At 41.6% G+C, this 21,425-nt stretch overlaps 1 protein-coding gene across 5 annotated transcripts in view; it reads right to left on the minus strand.

Moving 5' to 3' along the window:
- Positions 1–21,425, minus strand: part of CNTNAP4 (contactin associated protein family member 4) — a 277,455-nt gene that overhangs the window by 67,868 nt on the left and 188,162 nt on the right. For all 5 annotated transcript variants that reach the window (XM_083403660.1, XM_083403659.1, XM_083403662.1 and 2 more), the window contains 4 exons: positions 15,000–15,171; positions 12,517–12,623; positions 7,797–7,916; positions 3,206–3,403 (listed from right to left, as the gene is read on the minus strand). In XM_083403660.1, the coding sequence (XP_083259786.1) occupies positions 3,206–3,403; positions 7,797–7,916; positions 12,517–12,623; positions 15,000–15,171 (597 nt within the window). The remainder of the gene's footprint in view (positions 1–3,205; positions 3,404–7,796; positions 7,917–12,516; positions 12,624–14,999; positions 15,172–21,425) is intronic.

A 21,425-nucleotide genomic window follows, 5' to 3' on the forward strand; every position in this document is an offset into this window, starting at 1 on the left:
GTTTGACCAAACTGCGGGAGGCAGTGGAAGACAGGAGTGTCTGGCGTGATCTGCTCCATGGAGTCACGAAGAGTCGGATACAGCTAAACAACAACAACAACAACAACAACGACTCATGCCGAAAGAGTATACAATTGCCACAGCCACTTGTATAACTGCTTCTTCTGTTCTACACTGCAGGTTGCAGACCTCCACCAACCTGCTCTAGAAAATTGGATACCATTGTGAAGCAGATGTGGACCAAAGAGGAGGAGAGAAAAAGAAAAAGGAGAAGTTTTGTTGCATCACTGCTGTGACATTGGCTCTCATCCCATATTTCCCCTGCTTCAGGCACATGATAGGGCATGGAACCTGAATCCTTGCAGAGCAGTTGTGCATCAAGGCTCCAGCTCTGTGTTGTTTTTTAGTTGAAATCCACCAAGTTATCTGGAAAAGCAAACCTGAAGCCTGTGCATAACGTGAGCTGGGTAAGGCTATTAAAGGATTATAACAAAGCAGTGATTAGTCAGGCTTCTGCCTTGGTTGTGAATGTTAATAATCAGATGAAAGGAAAAGGTGGATTTGATGCAGCTAGTGAAAAAAGTAAACAGAGTATATAGAAATATTAGCATGTGACATCTTTTGAAAGTTCATTTGCATGCTTCTGCAGGAACTGAAAGCAAAAGAGGGCTTATCCACATTTCCTCTCGTCCCACTGCATTCCCCCAAGGGAAAACCACCCTTTAGCAATCAATCGGAGCAAGCAGCAATTGGGTTCTCAATGGATTGCTGTTCGTTCCAATTCAAAGCTAAAGAGCGGGTTTTCCTGGGAAAGGAGCAAGGCAATGATAAAAATATCTTGGACCCTTACCATGCTTTCGAGGCATGGGGAAAGTGGAAGTATGGATGAGCCCTGACTCATTGCTTCTGTCTAAGTTAAAAAGAATGGTTCGTGCTATATCTTCTGAAATATACTCAGAGTCGCAAAGTGATTTCATGCTCTTTATTCAGCTCATAGTGGTGAGGATGAATGAATGAAAGTCCCCTCACAGTATCTGCTTTATATACATTATTTACACAATGGGCTGCACATGATTGGCTAATTCCGGAATTCTACTGTAAGCCAATCAGGTTGTGGATTCACTTATATCTGGAGCATGATTGGGTGGTTCCTGCCAACCAATCATACTGCTGCATTGTTCTAGGACCAATCAGACTGCTGCATTCTGAATCCTATTGTTCTAGGACCAATCAGACTGCTGCAATTTGGATCCTATTGTTCTAGGACCAATCAGACTGCTGCAGTTTGGATCCTAGTCAACTCAGTGCATAACATCTTCATTCTTTCCTTTATTACTCATTGCCATACTCAACTGCTGTATTTGTCAGATGCACTCAATACAAATTATACAATCCTAGGGACGAGAGGGGTAAAATTATGCAAGAGAAATTTAATGTAGTTTCATACTGCCCCTTTTTCTCAAGTGGTGGAAAGGGCAGGTCTGCCAAGTGAATTTTCATTAGAAGGCCGTTCCCCTTTCCGGGGGGTGGGGTTGCAGGCAGGCCATGTGTACTCCCTGTGTATGGGGGTGGGGTGGGGTGGCGAAGCCACCTGTGTCACTGGGAGTCCCAGCCACGTAAACGCCCCATGGCCGACCAATCCAGTTGACCGGGGTGTGTGGCTTACCCTATTTAAACCGCCGTGTAGCCGGGGGCTCCTTCTCCTTACCTCCTCTTCACCTCACCCCACCCCACTTGCCACTCCCCCCTCTATTTTTCTTTCCCCCCCTTCTTCATATTTGTTCAAAGCAATTCATAAACCAAGAACTTAAACATTGACCACTAATAATGAAATCTATGTTGTAGATATCTTTCCACATTTATTATGCTATTTTTGTGATATACAAATGACATGAGAAAACATCAGGCAAGGCCTTTTTCCACCTGCATTGCCCCACCCTCCAGTCTCTGCTTCTCATTCTGTACTGTATTATGTTGTACACTGTGGTTTGCTGTGTTTTATTGACTGGAGTTTAGAAATTACTTATTGTAACTGTTAAGAGTGGATTTCTGTTTAATGTTGAAATGCTGATGTTTAATATTATTCTATATTAATGTAATGAATGTTGAATGTTATTTTATTTGCATATTGTATATTGTATTATGCATACTGTCATTTATATGATGTTAGCAACTCTGAGCCCAGCTATGGCTGGGGAGGGCAGGATACAAATTATTATTATTATTATTATTATTATTATTATTATTATTATTATGTATACCTGTTTGTATAACATTATTCTTGTTTATAAAACCCAATTAGAAGAAGAAGATGAGAAGAAGATGAGAAGAAGATGAAGACGAAGACGAAGATGAAGACGAAGAAGAAGAAGAAGAAGAAGAAGAAGAAGAAGAAGCTAACAATCTGCTTCTTTACAAGACTGGCATGTGTGCAAATTCACATGTGCAAAATGCAAGCACAAATAGTGCAAAGTAACTTTGGTCCTACAGCCTGCTATCGTAATCCAGTCAAAATCCAGTGAGGTTAAAGGGGAAAAAACTTCTTTACAGCCAAGGTTTTAAAAGCCACTGAAGGAACCAATGCTCCACAAACACATGAAATCATTTCCAAATTGCAGGCAGACTATTGATCTATGACATTTTTATAATGCTCTATTCTCTATTTGTGTGTGTGTGTGCTTAAAATCAGTGCAACTAATCCCTCAACTAAAAAAATAATGTTTTGTAATACTTCTCTTTTCATAAACATGATTATGTGAAAATCTACAGACATGTTTTTAATCACAAAAAAACAAGGGGTGTGTGGGTTTTTCAACATCAGTACTTTGCCTCTGTTATCAAGATACAATCTATATTTACTTTGCTGTTGGCAAAATGTTAAAGTCCTTTACATGTAGGCCAGGAAAGAGCTTTGCTATAATTTCTGCTAAACAGTAGGATTAGGCGAGAAATTGAGTTTGAAAGTAGTTAATGCTTTGAATGAAGCTCATTATAAATTGACCTTGGTGCTTTTTCTGGTTCAGAAGCTATTCAGCAATTTACAGGTTGGGGATTTGTTTGCTAAATCTTTTAAAAAGTTATTCTTTTTTTAAGAAAGCAAACTATAGTGGCAAGATGCCATAACCTTGGCAAGATTAAATATCTACAGTGGTTCATTGAGTATAACACATTATGTAGCATAATAAGATTTGTCTGCGTTACTTACCTCGCTTATTTGAAAGCCGTGACTTTTTGCAGTGGTAGGCAAGCTCTTGTTCACAGTGTTCTGCATGGTTAATTGTAGCCTGAAGCTGTTCTAGGTTGGCAGCATATTTGAAAAACACAGTGTGTGGGTTCTCTCGATTAGCACTTTTGACTCTAGTTAACTCGGTGTTGTTGTGCTGTATAACTGTCCAAGTGGTATCTTGCAAAACAGACAGAAAATAGGCAGTCACATAAACATTGAACACCCAATGTACACTTAGCAGTGCATAATAAACACATCCAAAACAATTGCCTTTAACAAAGAAAAAAATAATAATTTCCCCATGGCACTTCCTTCCTTCCTTCCTTCCTTCCTTCCTTCCTTCCTTCCTTCCTTCCTTCCTTCCTTCTTTGGCCTGCACAACTTTCCTCCTGAATTAGGGTTTAACTAGGATAATTTCTAATGTTAGTAACAGAATTTCATCCTGCAGCATTTGAAAAAAGCTTCAATTCCTTTGTTTCTTCCTTCTATATTACCGCCGATGCTCCTATACATATTGAAGAAGACTCGAGAGACAAAGAAATGGTGAAATACTTATTGAATATAACAACAGAAGATCTATAAAACTAATTAACTGAATTATAAAAGAACAACCAGGTGGATTTCAAATAACTGGAGGGGGGTATCGTTACAATCCCCAGGGCATCTTAGCAGCTGTATTCTGTGGCTCGGCAGCGAAACAGGGAGAAAGTTTCCCCTCCTTGCTAAGTGAGCCTTGGGTATGTGAGCCCAACATACGCACCCAAACCCCCACTGGGTTGTGCTTGCCAAGGTGTGAACACCAAGCCTAAAGGGCATCCCCAAGGATCTTTCGCAAGCCAAAGGCTGTGGAAGGTGACCCAAGAGTGCCCTGAACCCAAAAATGCCTCAGGCTGCCTGTACACAAAGTCCTGCTTTTAAGCCCAACAAACTGAATAATTAACTTCACATCGAAAGGTCAATCAGGACAACCCAACAGTGCTCAGCAGGCAGAAAACGAGGAGTCCCAAGTGCCAATCAGGCGTCCTTGTGCCCAAACTATTCTAGGCAGCTGGCAAAACCCATCTTGTAAAGGGAGGGAGGGTGCTACAAATGAGAAGAAGCTGCTGCTGGGAGTGGAACCGGCTTAAATATCCAGCCAGATGCTTCATCCTCTTGGGCCTAAAGCCTCTGTGATCCCCAAGGTAAATACCCCTAGGGACAGACCATCTCACAAATTCCCCAGAAAGGGGGACTTTGCCAACTCAGCTCTGCTGGAGAGTAGGAGTGCCATTGATAGAACACTGCAGAAAAGCATTTTCGTTGCAATCATATTTATGACTGCACTGAGATTGTGAGTCTGATTCCTAAACAACAGCTTTTTTTTAAAAAAAACAACCCTAAAAAAATATTGATGGAACTGATAATATCACATTAAGTGTGGGGATTGTGGGTGCTGTTTTATCAATGCGCGGAAATACACATATAATCTTGATCATGAGTAGGAAAACTAAAGCCTAGGGGTTGGATCCAGCCCAATCGCTTTCTAAATCTGGCCCGTGGACGGTCCGGGAATCAGTGTGTTTTTACATGAGTAGAATGTGCCCTTTTATTTAAAATGCATCTTTGGGTTATTTGTGGGGCATAGGAATTCGTTCTTTTTCTCTCTCAAAATATAGTCCAGCCCTCCACAAGGTCTGAGGGACAGTGGACCGGCCCCCTGCTAAAAAAGTTTGCTGACCCCTGATTTTGATGCATATGATTATAAGAATGCTATTTGTAGAATATTATCAATGTCTGCTTGTGTGAGCCAGAGAGAAGACTACTGTACTTGCAAGAACCGAAAGCTGCAGCAAACTGGAGAACCGAGAATTCAGCTTTTGTAAACATCACCATATCATTTGGAACTCAAAAATTAGAGGAGTTTAGATGGGGAGAATTTAAGAAGCAGCGGTGTAGTTTTTTTGTGTGGCTCCTGTTTGAGAAATACAAAGTCCTGAAACCAGCTGAGCACTGCTGAGTTCCTGCAGGAACTTGTTCTATAATTTTCTGGATTGTAAAAGAAGCTGGCTGGGCATAATGGTTATCCGTTGAATACGCTTTGGAGAAAGCAACCAATCCATTCTGTAAAATATCATTTCCATAACTCAGTTTTGCATGTTAAGAAAATAATGCAGCTTCACTTTGCATCTCTCATATGAGGCAGTGATATTTAAGGCTGCGAGCCTATACACATTTAGCTGGCAGTAAATTCCACTGAACTCAATGGGGCCTTCTTCTGAGGTGATTGCAATTGTTAGTCACCATGAATGGAAGTTAACAATCTCCTCTAGATATTGCTATGGCATTCATTGTCCATACAGTTTCATCAGACAAAAGCATGTCCTGTGAAGTGGGAAAGACCAATGCTCCATTGCAGAACAGTGTAGAACAACTCACAGTGCTGTATTTGTGAAAGCACTGACAGGGAAGGCTGCTTGCTGGACAGGAAAGTCAAATTTAGAACCTGCTGCTCAGCATATCTTAGGGCAAATTTTGTCTAATTTCATTTTTTATTAGTTTATTATCCCTTGCCCTTGCTCGATTCCTACCTTATGTAAGAGCTCACTGCTATAATCTTAGCCAGTCCACTGAATTTATTTATAGCCTTCGTGTCTCCTAAGAAACTGAATCAATATTTTACAGTTAAGTGTTTTAACTATTCTGCAGGAACACCTTGCCTTAAGCTTCCTTTATTTATGGAAGCTTAGGAATGACTGACAGCAAAAGGAATATTTTTTAAAAGGCATGTAAATCAGCTGTAGCAGGAATGGGGAGATTTGTGTTGTTGGGTCGATATTTTCAAGGATGTAGAATTATACCCATTTACCTTGGAGCAAGCCTACTGAACTCAGTGGGAATTGCTTCTGAGTAAACAGAGATAGCTATATCCTATAAAAGTGTCCAGAAGAAATCAGGTGAGCAAAATGTTGCTCTGTGTATAGATAGATGTAAAATGTCATCTTACAAAAACGTTCCGTGCACACATTCTTGCCATCTGATTTGAAGCTGTGGACCTCAGGCTTGTGGTATTGAAAATGACCCCCCAGAAACAAAAGAGGATATCAGCACCTCCCTTTCCATCTGCCTGAGAAGAAAACTGCATGAATATCAATGACAAGGCAGTAGTGTAAGAAATCTGGGCATCTGCCTCCATTGCTGCTAGTGGGAAAAGGGAATACCAGTTGTGAGGAAACAGGGAAAGAAAACAAATACTGAAGATTCAGCCTGTCAGATTGCATCTCTCGGTGAGGAACTGATCAATGAGATTTGCTTAATGTGTTGAATAAGGAGTGACTGATGAAAAAACTGGCAGCTGTTCCCTGGTATACAGGAATAAATCAAACTGCACTTTACCTCAGAGGGCTGGCCTTTTGATGGAGTCTAAAATCACCGGAGTGCTTAAATTGCACCCCCTCCCCCTCTTTGATCAGGTCAAAAATTAATGTGTAGTTGTATCTCCCTTTCTCTTAAGAGGCATGGCAAAAGTTGTGCCAATTTCAATGTACATGCACAGGGCACTAAACGAGATAGAGAGGAGTTTGCAATTCTTGGCTGGCATTTCTGTGTTCATTAAGACACTGTCCCTTCCTTTGTGCTGTAAGCTCAAGGGCATTCTTCCGCTCTCCTTCCAGGTCCATGTTCTGAGCTGGAGAGGAGGAGAAAATAATTTCTACAGTTGCCCGGGGCTTCCCAGATGCTTGCAGGGTCTCAGCAGTCCAGTGCAGCTGGAGGGACAATTTCTGCCTCCATTCCAGTATCAAAAGAAACCAAATGCCAGTATACTCAATGCATATAAAAATCTAAAATTATTCAAGTAGAATAGACTTAGGATGCTAGTACCAACAGCAGCTGCCATGGAAAAGAAACCTGTTCACAATCAGGCATTCCAATATAATGGAAGAAGTTGTGGATAAATGCCTGGAATATGGATCAGTGGCTAGATTGGGTTAATTCAAGTTCCATTGATTTCAAAAGGACACACTTAATTCCCCATTGAAATTAATGTGCTTAACTTTGGCTGATTACAGCTGCAAAAGAAGATGTGCCCATCATTTTTAAACACCCAGCTGTAAAAGGCAAATCAATAAAATAAAATTAAATAACCTGAAATGACATAATAAAGATAAGGAGGGGATGCATTTGCAGCACTATACATCACGTTTGAAATGTACAGAAGGAAATCAAGTATTTAATAAACTTGGTAATCTTTTCAGTAAAAGCTTTTTTCTCAATTCTTTGCATACTTGAAGTGCTAACTTCTCAAAAGTAAAACTCTTCAGAAAATGAAAATTGAGTATGAGATAAACCCACTTATGAAAGGTGCTACAGAGGGGGGAAATAGTAGCCTCACAATCTGAGCCTACGTTGTTGCTGTAATTTTCCTGCCTTATTCATTTCCAATATTCTGAGCTGAGAAGTCACCTTCATTCTGTTTCATTCTTTAAACTCACAAGTTCCAAAATAGGTACACTTCCTACTTGATAGATTGTGTTTCAATGTAATGAACATGCACGCAGAGACGGCCATGAGTTAAGGGAGTTTATCACCTTACCTGTCATATTGCAATATACAAGAAATGGTCCCAGGGGCCCACTCCCATCTGAGTCGATATAGTAAAAGCCCGAAGTGTTCCCTCTGTGCTTATAGGCTTCACACGATTGCTCATAAATAGCTGTAAGAGAACATCTTCCATCACAAACATAATGGCATTGTTTGCATTTTATCTGAAACGTGAACATTTGTCGGGGTGGGGGTCGGAATAGACAGCACTAGGGCTGGGCGATAGCAGCTTTTCAACAGCCAAACATTGTGGTGTGGCAATATGCCGCGGTGTGGAAAAAGGAAACTTATTTCGAATGAATGTATATACAGTGGTACCTCGGGTTACATACACTTCAGGTTACATACGCTTCAGGTTACAGACGCCACTAACCCAGATATATTACCTCGGGTTAAGAACTTTGCTTCAGGATGAGAACAGAAATCGTGCTCCAGCGGCACAGCGGCAGCAGGAGGCCCCATTAGCTAAAGTGGTACTTCAGTTTCAGGTTAAGAACGGACCTCCGGAATGAATTAAGTACTTAACCCGAGGTACCACTGTAAATGAAAATATCAAATGCTCAGCAGTGACTACATTATTACATGAGCACTGTACCACAGGATTTGATATTTTCATTTATATACATTCATTCGGAATAAGATGGGTTTATGAAGCAATTCTATATCCTCCCCCCATGCTGATGAAGAATTCTACGAAACAGTAGTCAACATCCAGAATCACTGTTCAATGTTGGACATCGTATTTGCTGAATACACAAAGCTTCACAGCTTGTCTTTCATCGTACAGAGTTTGGTACCTCACTTCATTTAAAGATTTTCAGAGACTTTGAGACTAAAGATTTCATTTTGTACTTGTTGTGGTTTGAAGGAATTCTATAAAGATTGTCTATTACGTATGTATATAGTCACTGTGTTGCCGAGACATTGCTGACTCGTCCGTGAGGAGCAGGATTCCGAGGGTTGCTTTGTGCATCTCAGTTGGGGCTCCTTTAACTGATCACTGTGTCGTGCGCCAACCGTGCTCCCCTCAGCTGAACAGTTTCATGGAGCCCCCACACTGCCGCCAGCTCACGGGAGCCAGCGCTGAGGTAATGGCAGCTGCACACTCCTCAGTCGAGCAGTTTAAAGAGGCAGAGGGAGGAACCAGCTCTATTGGCACCTCGCTTGTTTCTCTCTCTGCATCGTATGAGGGCAGAGTGCGATGGCGGTTTCACTCAATGATATATCGCTGGTGAAACTGTCACTGATCCTGAGTCCCTCTGCTAGCAGCGCCGCTGGAGGAAGGAACTCTAGCGGACGCTGCCAGCAGAGGTACTCAGGAGCGGTGGTGGTTTCACCAGCGATATACCGCTGAGTGAAGCCGACATCACAATCTGATCCTCATGCCAGTCCTGGGCGATATATTGATATATCTCCCAGGCCTAGACAACACATGCATTCAAATCTGAGGGAAACCGATGAAATTCACACATACAAAGCTGCACCACTCTTTAAAGGAGCATAAACAGCATTTACGCTCCTTTAAATAGAAAATGACTGAGTGCGTGTTTCTCTTCACCTCCTGAACAACAACGTTCGCAGCGGAAATATCCAGAGGTGGGTGGCCAATCATGCGGTGTCAAAATGTGAATAATATAAAGAAACTTGCTTTATCTCGAAATCACAAGGAACTGAGTAATAACCAAGCCACAGCAGAACTCTGCTTTGCTGGAAACCGTGTCCTCCCTAAAAGAGGGCACATGTTGCAGTGAGACCTGGAGACTGATCTCCTGGTTGTGGGTGGGTCTATTGGACAGCCACAACACCCAATTGGTAGGTCCCTCGTTGCTGGGTTTCATCTCGCCAATGGGGTGCAGTCTAAACGGATGGAGGGACCTATATAAACCCATGCATGTGTCCCAGAGCTTCCTCTTTCAGCTCGTGCATCAGAACACCCGCCCACCTCTCCCTAATTTTAGGGCATTTTGCTATTGACCTTGCTATGCAGTTGTGTGTCATCTGTCGTTGGGACAGGGCACGGCAGGAATTTCCCCCACTTGGCTGATTGGCTGTGGCCATTTGGGTTTCGCCTGCCATGTAGCAATTCGTCACAACTTGTAAGGTTGTGGATAGGCATTGGTTCATGTGATAGAGATGGGAGAATGGTCTTGCCACCCCTATGTGAAGGGTATTCTGTTAAGTGAATCCAGGGCCTCAACTGGGTTTGGTCAACCCCTGAGAGGGGGTTGTGCCCCTGCCTGAGTCCAGGGGAGCATCTGGGGAGTGAACAGAGTCTGTTCCCAGGTTTTCCACCTGCCTCAGGTGTTCACCCTTGGCTGACCTATGATAGAGCTCTGGGTCAGCGCTACCTGCAAGAGTGCAGGGAGATAGTCGAACCAGATCCTATGCAACCACTCACTTTTCTGTAATCAATAAAGTTGTGGCCTAAATTCTGCCAAAAACCAAAATTAAAATTTGAGTCAAATGTGTCTTTATTTAAAGGGGAGGTCTCTGGGTCTGAACACACAAAAGGTGGCAGTGCAGCCCTTTGCCTTGTTCTCTTGGCTTCTACCAGTGCAAGACCTAGCCTGCCATGAAGGTTCCTGCTACATTTGCCGAAACTGTAGGTGGGTGGGAGTTGCCAGTAAAGCAGGGCATTCCTGGAGTAGGCAAGGGATGGAGTTAAGCTGACTAAGAATCCACAGTGCATGGTTGATGGTGGAGTTATGCATGGTTTCTAAAACCTATTAGCTTCCCTCCCCATATTCTTCTGTGCCATAACATCCATACCATGACGCACAAGAACCTTCGCATATCCACCTGCCGTAAAGATGGTTGACAGGGGATGGGTGGTGCTTCAGGAAAGTGAGATACATTCCAAAAGCACTTTGAGAGGCACAGACTTACTGCATCTGCCAGTGCCAATATGTGCCAGAGGCATGGCCACTCCATTGATCATAATAATAAAGCACCAGAGACTTAATAGCATCTTCATCAGTCTCTTCTTGTGTCAGAAAAGGCCACTGTGATGAACAGCTATGGTGTATAGGGGTTTCAACAGGCAGCTATAACAGATGGTGGGGGCTGTTTTAGCATTGTTTTAGTCAAATGAATGGCTTCTTTCTGGCAGGACCCGAGCTCCGGGTCCAGTGATCTGTGTTCCCAGTGCAGCAAAACATTTCATCAAGCAACAATATGGAAGCTACGGGAAATATGTTTCAAGCTTAAAATCAAGTACATATTGATTGACATTCTCTGCTTATGATCCTGGTCAATTAGAAAAATGTTGCCCCCTTTCCTGCTTGGAACAGCTGGACCAAGTAGCTCTCAAACCTTTAATTTAAGGTTCAATAAGCAGTAGCAGTTCTGGCTTGACGGTTCATCATATATTGTGGCAGCCAAGTTCAAAAGAGATTATCGGCATCATCTAGACTGATTAGCTTCACTTCATCATAAGGAGCTGTATCCCAACTAAGGCTTACTCAGAGTAGAACCTGTTGAAATTAATGGACCTAACAGCCATGTTCATTATTTTCAGTGGGTCTGATTAAAAGTCTCAGGGCATATTTTAAACCACTATCTTAAAACCAGTAAACAATTTACAATCAGAATAATGGGGAGGATCCTCAAAATGATGAAAGCTATTCAAAAAGGGTGCCAGACTCATATCTGTAGGGAGGGAATTCCACAGCTTTTGACATAAAGTTACAAAAATGGACTTCTGCGTTCAGCCGTCCAACGGCTGAGGTTAAAGGCCACTCACTGTAATCTACCCAAACAATAACTCCACATCTAAAGTGCATTAGCTGAAACTTCCAAAATAACCCATCACCATCTTACAATTATGCTATACAAAGCTGTTAATTTTTAAATGATATTATGCAGTTAAAATTGTCAATGTTTAGTCTATATTTAACTTGAATGCATACCAAATATGATCAAATTGAAACTTTCTTTCAAGGAAAAAGGAAACTTGTTTGCAAATGCAAAAGGAAACTTGTTTACAAATGGAGAAGTGAGTAAGAGGGGATAAAATAATTACGAGGAACAAAAAAACTCACACTTTTTCTAAATTTCTTTATGCACGAGAACAATACAGTACAAGTTCTGAACACCGGGTGAAGCTTTTATCCAGAAATACAATCTGTAATTGTTCAAGTTTTTTTTTCCTCCTAGGTTTTTAAACAATCAGGCTGTATGACAGAAACCAGATTGAAAGCTTCAGAAGGTAAGACTGCACTGTTGTTCTCTATAGAAAGTTTAACACAAATAGTAGTTGGGGATGCTGGCACAAATTGATTTCTCTGAATTCCAATGTGAGCTAACCTGAGCCACACCTCATGGACTCATAAGAGAATGGAAGAACAATGATCCTTCAGTTCTTCTCCTGATTTTGTGAAACGTACCAAAATGCATTTGAAATGGTGTAATTTTAGGTACATTTAGGAAAACATCCATGCAGATGAAATATATATTTAAGTACATATTTGTGATGGAAAATGTACATAAATACACATTTAAATCTGAGTTTTCATACAGATTTTTCTAACAACAACCCCTCTTAAAATATAATAGTGCTGGAATGAGTGGTCTTCACAATTTCTCTAAAATAGAAGGCTATATGCATTTCAAAAAGGAACAACCAACCAACCAACCAAAAACACTTTGCAGTTAAACATTTCTCCTCTAAAATAAAGTTTTTTAAAAAATATAATAAAATACCTAAGACTTACAGTAATGGCATGTAGCTCCCATGTAACCTGTGTTTGCACAGCTGCAATAGAAACTATTCCAGGACTGCGAACATTCACCACCATGTTCACAGTAATTGGGAAGACATCTTCAAAGACAAAAGGCAACATGTAAACATTTTAAATATAGTTATAGAGAAGGTATAGTCAAAAGACAGATCTCTCCAAAGTACAGCAGAATAATATGCTAGGATACCAGTGAGGGGTGCTCCTGGATCTTCTGGCCTTTGGTGAATGACCAGTTTGGGTAATTAAATTTATTTATTTATTACACAAAAATTTATACATCGTTTGATTGTAAAAAGCCTCAAAACTTTTCACAAAAAATACAGGAAGCTAAAATCAAGAAAATAATACAACACGACTTTAAATCGTACAAAAAGTAATATACTAAAACAGATCCTAAACATCTGAGGTAGTCTTGCCTAACTAAGGCAGTTTTTTAGCTGAAGCCAGAAAGAGTACAGTTGTACCTCAGAAGTTGAATGCCATGCAAGTCGAACGTTTTGGCTCCCAAATGCCACAAACCCGGAAGTGAGTGTTCAGGTTTGCGAATGTTCTTTAGAACCTGAACATCCAAAGCGGTTTCCACAGTTTCTGATTGGCTGCAAGGGCTTCCTGCAGCCAATTGGAAGCCACGCCTTGGTTTTCAAACGTTTTAGAGGTGGAACGGATTCCATTTGACTTCCGGGGTACGACTGTACTGGAAGTTGCCTGCTTGATCTCAATAAGCAGGGAGTTAATTCTGTGTCCAGGGCAGCTGTTTATCAGCTCCATCTGGTATGCAGGTTGAGACCCTACCTGCCTGTGGACTGTGTTACCAGAGTGGTGCATGCTCTAGTTATTTCCGGCTTGGATTACTGCAAGGCTCTCTACGTGGGGCTACCTTTGAAGGTGACTCGGAAACTGCAATTAATCCAGAATGTGGCAGCTAGATTGGTGATTAGGAGTGGCCGCCGAGACCATATAACACCTGTCCTGAGAGATCTGCACTGGGTCCCAGTACATTTTCGAGCACAATTCAAAGTGCTGACCTTTAAAGCCCTATACGGCCTCAGTCCAGTATACCTGAAGGAGTGTCTCCACCTCCATCGTTCAGCCAGGACACTGAGGTCCAGCTCCGAGGGCCTTCTGGCAGTTCCCTCCCTGCAAGAAGCGAGGTTACAGGGAACCAGGCAGAGGGCCTTCTCGGTAGTGGTGCCCACCCTGCGGAACACCCTCCCATCATATGTCAAGGAAATAAACAGCTATCTTACTTTTAAAAGACATCTGAAGGCAGCCCTGTTTAGGGAAGTTTTTAATGTTTAATGCTGTGTTGTGTTTTTAATATTCAGTTGGGATCCGCCCAGAGTGGCTGGGGAAACCCAGCCAGATGGGCGGGGTATAAATAATAAATTATTACTTTTGTTATTATAAAACTGTAGGTGTAGCCACACTAAACAATCGAGTTCCTACAAATGCAGTATGGATATTATGTGGCACCTGCAGTTTTGCCAATTATGCCGATCAAGAAGCAGAAGCAAAGTCACACTCCCATTTGCTGCTCTCTGCAGAGGTCATCCCTCAGAGCAACCCAGGTTGACTCAGCTCCATGGACTAAGAAATAACTAAAGAGGGAGCTTTGACAGAAGAGAACATAATATGTAGTTATTTCTGACTACATGATAAACATTTTGATTCAGCCTTAGAAACAGATGGAAAAGCAGATCTTGTATTTGTCACCTTTGAATGCATCACATAGCTTAAAAGGAAAAAACCATGTACTATAAATAATCAGAAACTGCTCTGCTAAAGACCACCTTGACAAGGCATAATTTAAACACAACAGTTTAATCTACCACATACATCTTAATAGCAGCTAATAAATATGTAGGGCGATACAAGCTTGGAAGGAAATTCTAATACTTGCTTGAATGTTTTCATCTGGCAGCCACAAGATCTTGGATCTTGAGAAATCTAATAGTATCCCTAGGCTATCTATAGGTTTTCCATAGGGGGCTTGATGTACAGTTGGAGCAAATGCATGTGCTATCCTCTGTGTCTGAGGATACATAGACTTCAGAAGACATTTACCGAACAATTTTTGCCTTTAAAATAATTTTGGGCTGGCTTACTAAATGCACCCATAGACCAAGAAAGCAGAAAAGCCACCCAAAGGAAAAGCAAAAGTAAATAAGGATCAAGAAACTGTTGGGATGGGGCAGGAGACTTCGAGAAGTATGGATTTATTTCAGGGCAAAAGCAGCGGTCAGAAGAAGGAATCGACATGCCCTCGCCTCCTGAAGGACTGCTGCTACAAATCACTCTTTTCAGGGAGAAGCAGCTGCCAGACTCACATTTTTATGTGGCCAACTCATATGAGATATAAAGTCCAGAATGGAGAGCAATTTGAAAAGACCCAAACATTCCAGCATTAGCAGTGTTCAAAGTGAATACAGTCCACTGAAAAATGAAACCGTTCTTACCTGTCTATAATGCCACACAAATCTATCTGAAGGTCACTGAAGTTCCCCATTGAGTTCTGTTGAACTGAAATTAAATCCACTGCTTTGTTATCAATGGAAATTAGTTTCATGCACCCAAGGAAACCACCAATTGGATTTTTACATTCTGAGCTGTTGGCATTAGAAGGACATCCTGGAAACATAACACATAAGAAAGAGTTAATTGGGGGGGGGGGGAGGCTACTCTAAAGCACACAAAAAGTATCTATTTCCTACAGAAGAGACACAAAACTTTGATTCCTGGGTTGGCTTGGTCCCACTCACTTGTGATCTCCAGGCAGTACAGTGGTACCTCGGATCAAGTACTTAATTCATTCCAGAGGTCCGTTTTTAACCTGAAACTGTTCTTAACCTGAAGCACCACTTTAGCTAATGGGGCCTCCCACTGCTGCCGCACTGTCACCACGCAATTTCTGTTCTCATCCTGAAGCAAAATTCTTAACCCGAGGTACTATTTCTGGGTTAGCGGAGTCTGTAACTTGAAGCGTATGTAACCTGAAGTGTATGTAACCCGAGGTACCGCTGTATTCAGAGGCATAGTGGTAGAAATGGAAAATAATTCTCTGATAACTTTTGTACAACCTCCAACCGCAGGCATTCATGTTTAGTTACGACCCACAAGCATAAGCTGAAAATATTTGTCACAGTTTAGAAAGTTGTAGAATGATGGCTCTCAAGAGCTCGTACAAAAGGAGCTGGCAACAACTCCACATCTCTCTGCAGTCCCATGACCCTAAAACTCCTTGAGTGTCACTCTTGTGACATATCAGGAAATCCCATCACGGTCACAGTTCCACTTCTTCACTAGAGAGGCAGAGCCAAAGATTTACACATGTTTTAATGGTCTGCCTTTGGGCAGCAGGGTTACAAGTCTGAAACTTAACATTCATTCATAACAAATGTGCAGCCTGGATGTCAGGTCTCCCAGTGGGGAACTGAACCTTAGAAGTCATCAGGCATAATTCACTTTTTGGATATCACAGGGTGCAGTGGCCAGACAATATTATTATTGTAACTAGAGTAGGGACAAAAAGGTCTCAGCCGGAAACTATAAGACCAGCACCCCTAGTAACACGAATAATGGGGCATCATGGACATGCTTCTTGTGGCAGGGTGATGCTCGGACCATATAGTGGCAAATGTTTTATGGCCCCTGGATGCATGTGGGATTTTGCCTGACAGCTTTACCAAGCTATCCACTATAACCCCCAGGTCTCATTCTTTATTTTCCATTCACAGTCAATCAATTTAGGGTTTTGTGTGTTGTGTTGTGTTGTGTTGTGTTGTGTAACTTTGGTGCATTCTGCTTTTATTTCCACCCAAGCCTACAAAAGTAGTCTTCAGCTTTAAAAGGTTTTGATTGCCTGCCAACACTACCAGGAATGCATCAGAATAGCACCACAGCATGCTTCTTACAAAATTCAGTTAACAACAACAACAACAATGAAAACCCTTTTGGTTTATTACATTGGCTCCAAAATGCTAGGGAATCTCAGCTGTGAAGGGCCATACCCTTAACATTTTCATTACATAGAGAATATTGACATGGTGTGGTATCTTATCTTGTGGTTAGCTCCAGCTTCACCACTCCGTTGGAGACAAGTGGCTGTCAGTGACAGAGTGGCAGACCTAAGTCCCAAATTTGTTTGTTACTGGAGTAACCTCAAGGGATCTGTGCAACTACAGTGGACCCTCGAGTTATGTTATCTTCGGGTAACATAACTTTCAGGTTGCGAATGTGCCAAACCCAGAAGTGTATACTTCCGGGTTTTGCAACGCGCACATGCGCAGAAGTGCTCTATCACGCCGTGTACGTCCACAGAAGCAGCACCTCATGTTGCGGACTTTTCAGCGTATGTAAGGACCCCCGGAACAAATTAAGTTTGTATCTGGAGGTTCCACTGTAAAGTGACCATTCCATGTTGCAAGTGGCAATGTCTGGTGACTAATGCCATTCATGTCAAACTACAGTTAAGCCATGTTCACATGAGGAACCATAAAACCTTGCCCCCTCCTTCTCATTATAATTACATGATGCGACTCAGCTGTCTCACACGTAACAACAGGGCCACAACTGTGACTCTGCAATAAAATCTACAGTAGCCGTTCATTGTTAATATAATTGCCATCGCTGTCATCAACATCCCGTATTCATCTATTATTTTTAGATACTCCGCAGATGTAATATCTGAGCACATCAAAGTATTAACAAAATATATTACAGAAATGAAACTTAATGCCCAAAAGATGCGAGGAAAAAGGAAACAAATTAACAATTAGATCATAGTGAGCAGCATATGAAAATTGGTAACTCTCCATTTTCTATGTAACACTGTGTTCCACAGTGAAAGCCCTTGGTGAAGTCATCAGTTTGAACTATAAATGTTAATAGGTTATTCGGGATGACAAATGATGCCTTTTACTTCTTTTCTTGATTTTTTTTTTCCTTACAGGACATTGCCGCCTCAAGACTGATGTACTGAGACATTACTTTGATTTTAATCAAACAGTGTTGCCTCTTGGGTGATATTAGTCAAATGACTTGTTGTCTCATAATATTAGCAGGCAATAACTTAAGCCTGCATTAACGATGACACCAGCCTTATAACTTTCAATGAAACCCTTTTCAAGCTGAAGCCCACTTTTGTAGGCTAGGTGAAATAAAAGCAGAATACCTAAGTTGTATAACACCAGGAAATATATATATATATCTATATGCAAATTGTGCATGACTAATTACAATTAAAATGAAGGGGGAAGTTGGCATTCGTACGGAGCCCCCGGTGGTCTCACGGACTATTGACCCGTACACCACTAATCCGCTGCCACCAACCAGGTCCTCCCTGGTAAAATCACTTCAGTCTCAGTCAGCTTTTCAATTCATAAAGAAGAGTGTATTTTATTTCAGACTTAAAACAAAACTATTACAGCATTCCAAACAGTGTTCCTCTTTACTTTCTTAGTCTTATGTTCCTCTCTCTATCTCTGCCACCACCCCACACTCACAGACCAATGCCCTAACTGTCCCTCTATTACCAACTGCCTTTCCCAACCAGCCAACCCACTCAAACTAACCAACTGACAAAACTCAACTCCCAACTCCCAAACCTCAACTGTCAACTCCCAAACCTCATCTGTCAACTCCCAAACCTCGCACTCTAGCTTTTACTCCCCCCTCGCATTCTCACTGGCCAATCACATCACACCCATTTTTAACTCTTTCCTTGGCGCATCCTAAGGCAAACGCCACAGGGAACAAAGAAGAATGAGACTTTGGGGTCACAGTGGACACTCGATGAAGATGTCGACCCATTATGCAGCAGCTGTGAAGAAGCTGCATTCCATTCTTAAGGTGTTTAGGAAAGGAACTGAAATGAAAACTACCAATGTAAGACACAATTCTTTGGTACTGCCACAGCCGGAATACTGCACATGGTTCTGGTTGTCTCAGCTCAAAAGGATATTGTGGAGTGGGAGACGTTGCACAAAATGGCAACTAAAATGATCAAGGGAACTCCCCTATGAGAAAATGTTACAGCACTGGGGGCTTGTTCACTTAGAGAAAAGGTAACCCCCTGAAGGTAAAGGTAAAAAGGTAAAGGACCCCTGGATGGTTAAGTCCAGTCAAAGGCAACTATGGGGTTGCGGCACTCATCTCGCTTTCAGGTCAAGGGAGCTGGCATTTGTCTACAGACAGCTTTCCGGGTCATGTGGCCAGCATGACAAACCACATCTGGCACTACGGGACACTGTGACGGAAACCAGAACGCATGGAACACCATTTACCTTCCCACCACAGCGGTACCTTTTTATCTACTTGCACTGGTGTGCTTTCCAACTGCTAGGTAGGCAGGAGCTGGGACAGAGCAACGGGAGCTCACCCCATCACAGGGATATGAACTGCCGACCTTCTGATCGACAAACCCAATAGGCTCAGTGGTTTAGACCACAGCGCCACCCGCGTCCCGGGTCCAACCCCCTGCAATACCGGAATCTCCATCTTCCTTCCATCTTTACTGACACAAGGTGAATTTCTTACGGGTAGTGAAAACTACATGTGGCCAAGTTGGAATACAAGCCCAGTGTTCTTAATGACCCCAAACTCCTGTGTGCTTGATGGCATTCACACTGACTTGAAGCATATGGAGGCAGCTATGTCTTACTGGCCACAGAGAGGATGGAACAACAATGACATGGTTGCAAGGCATACCTGACCAATTGAAGTACAGTGGTACCTCGGGTTAAGAACGTAATTCGTTCTGGAGGTCTGTTCTTAACCTGAAACTGTTCTTAACCTGTTCTTAACTTTAGCTAATGGGGCCTCCCGCTGCCACCGCCGCACGATTTCTGTTCTCATCCTGAAGCAAAGTTCTTAACCTGAGGTACTATTTCTGGGTTAGTGGAGTCTGTAACCTGAAGCGTCTGTACCCTGAGGTACAACTGTACTCAATTATATATCCTCTGATCTGAAACTAGGATGGTTCTTTGCTCTTTTCAACACCTTTGGAAACTAAATCCTCATTACGCAGGATGGCCATTGGCTTGCAATAAGGGAACATTGCTTACTACATATTTCTGTTCAGCTTCACTTTCATTTCAAAATGGTCCATTTAGGAGGGAAGCAGAGTTTGATAATGCTTAGAATTTTAGCTTTTTAACTTTTAGTTGTTTTCCAGAGCAAAGATAACGATATAAAAAGATATCGCTCTAAGGATCCTTCATATGCATCTGTCTCTAAAACAATAAAATAACAAAAAAAAATTTCCTAGGATTCTTTTGGTAAAGAATAAATCATTCACCGCCATTATTAACAGAACAGATGGTCAGATTTCAGACCAATGTGCTAAGTTCATATATATCAAAGTGAAAGAAACCATTTAATATGTATGATAGAATTTGATGAATTTGCTGTGTTTTCTCTCTCTTTTATCATTAATCTTCCCTTGCTGCTTACTTTTTAAAATACAAGGTCTGATGTGAAGGCACCTTCTTGTCTCCCACCTCGAGATGCATGACTATGCTGCCTGACCTCAAAACTAGAGAATTTGAATACTAATTACATCTATGCAGGGAGGGAGACACACAAATCTCCACACCGTTTAAGTATTCTGTCTTCCAGATTTAAAGCAAACAAAACTAGCTACCACAAACTTGGCATTTTACAATACAAATCAACAGAACAACTTCTGGGGAAAATGGAACAACTGAGATAATACAGGAAAAACAATGTATTCCATAGTGCCTGGATTAAAGGGAAAGGGAAGGGAAGAGGGGGCACTATCAGCCATTATTTTAGAAAGTTGCAGGGTGCATGACTGGGCTACAAATCGGAAGTGACGAACTTCTGATTTCATGCATTCTTCCCTAACTTTTCCACAACAGTTTGAGTAGAGATTCGTGCTTGGACTACACTGTCCAAATTATTGGCTTGATCCCAAAGCTTTCTCCCAATGAGATTGGGGTTATGGGTAAGTAATTCAGTTTCCAATGTGCCTGGCATAAATTTTCTGATAAGAGATTTATACTGATCTCCTCAGGTAAGATACCCAGTAGGACTAAGAAAGGACCACATGGTTCAATTTAGATTCACATTTGGCACTTTATACAACAGCTCTCCTTGGTCTGAGGTGATTCATGGGTTGCCTGAATTGATTCATCCATCTGTGTCCACTCCCCACCCCTCAATCCACTATTGGGGAATTAAAAATGGCTATATTTTTTTGACCTTTTGGCAGAAATGGATGGAATTTTCTGACATGGTAGTCCCTGCAGAGGGGCTAAAGCCTACCAAAGAATAGTTACAAGGGTTTCTGTGCAGGAAACTTTTTAATAATAATAATAATAATAATAATAATAATTAATGTCTAACAGTTTTTTAAAAAAAACATATTTTTGAAATTAAGCAGATAAAGGTGCATGCAGGACCTTGCCTTCAGAGGGCATGAATCCTGTCTAATATCAGAAGAATGATTGTACAAGTCTTCAGCAAGGAAAGCCATTACATTTTTTGAGATCCAGTCAATTTCTCCCCTTTTTGATTAGGAAATTAAAAAATAAATAAATGGCTATAATCTTGCTTTTGTCTTTTTGACAGAAGTGGATGAAATGTGCATGTATGTTAGCCCTACCAGTGTGAATAAGGTCTGCCAAATTAGATGCAAATATATTCAGAGAATTTTGCCCTGGGCATTTTAAAAATGTTCCCCCTCCAAATATCTATACAAGGGTTAGGGTAGAATTTGATGAAATTCAGAGGCAAGGTGGCTCCTTCTGAGGGCATGAATCCCAACAAATGTCATAAGGATAGCTGGAATTAAAGTGCTGACATTTAGATTGTGGGGTGGGTGAGCAAAATGATAACAAATCATGAAAACAATGCATTTTTCT

This window comes from Podarcis tiliguerta, assembly GCF_965153285.1.
Source record: "Podarcis tiliguerta genome assembly, chromosome: 11".
Taxonomy (NCBI): Eukaryota; Metazoa; Chordata; class Lepidosauria; order Squamata; family Lacertidae; genus Podarcis; species Podarcis tiliguerta.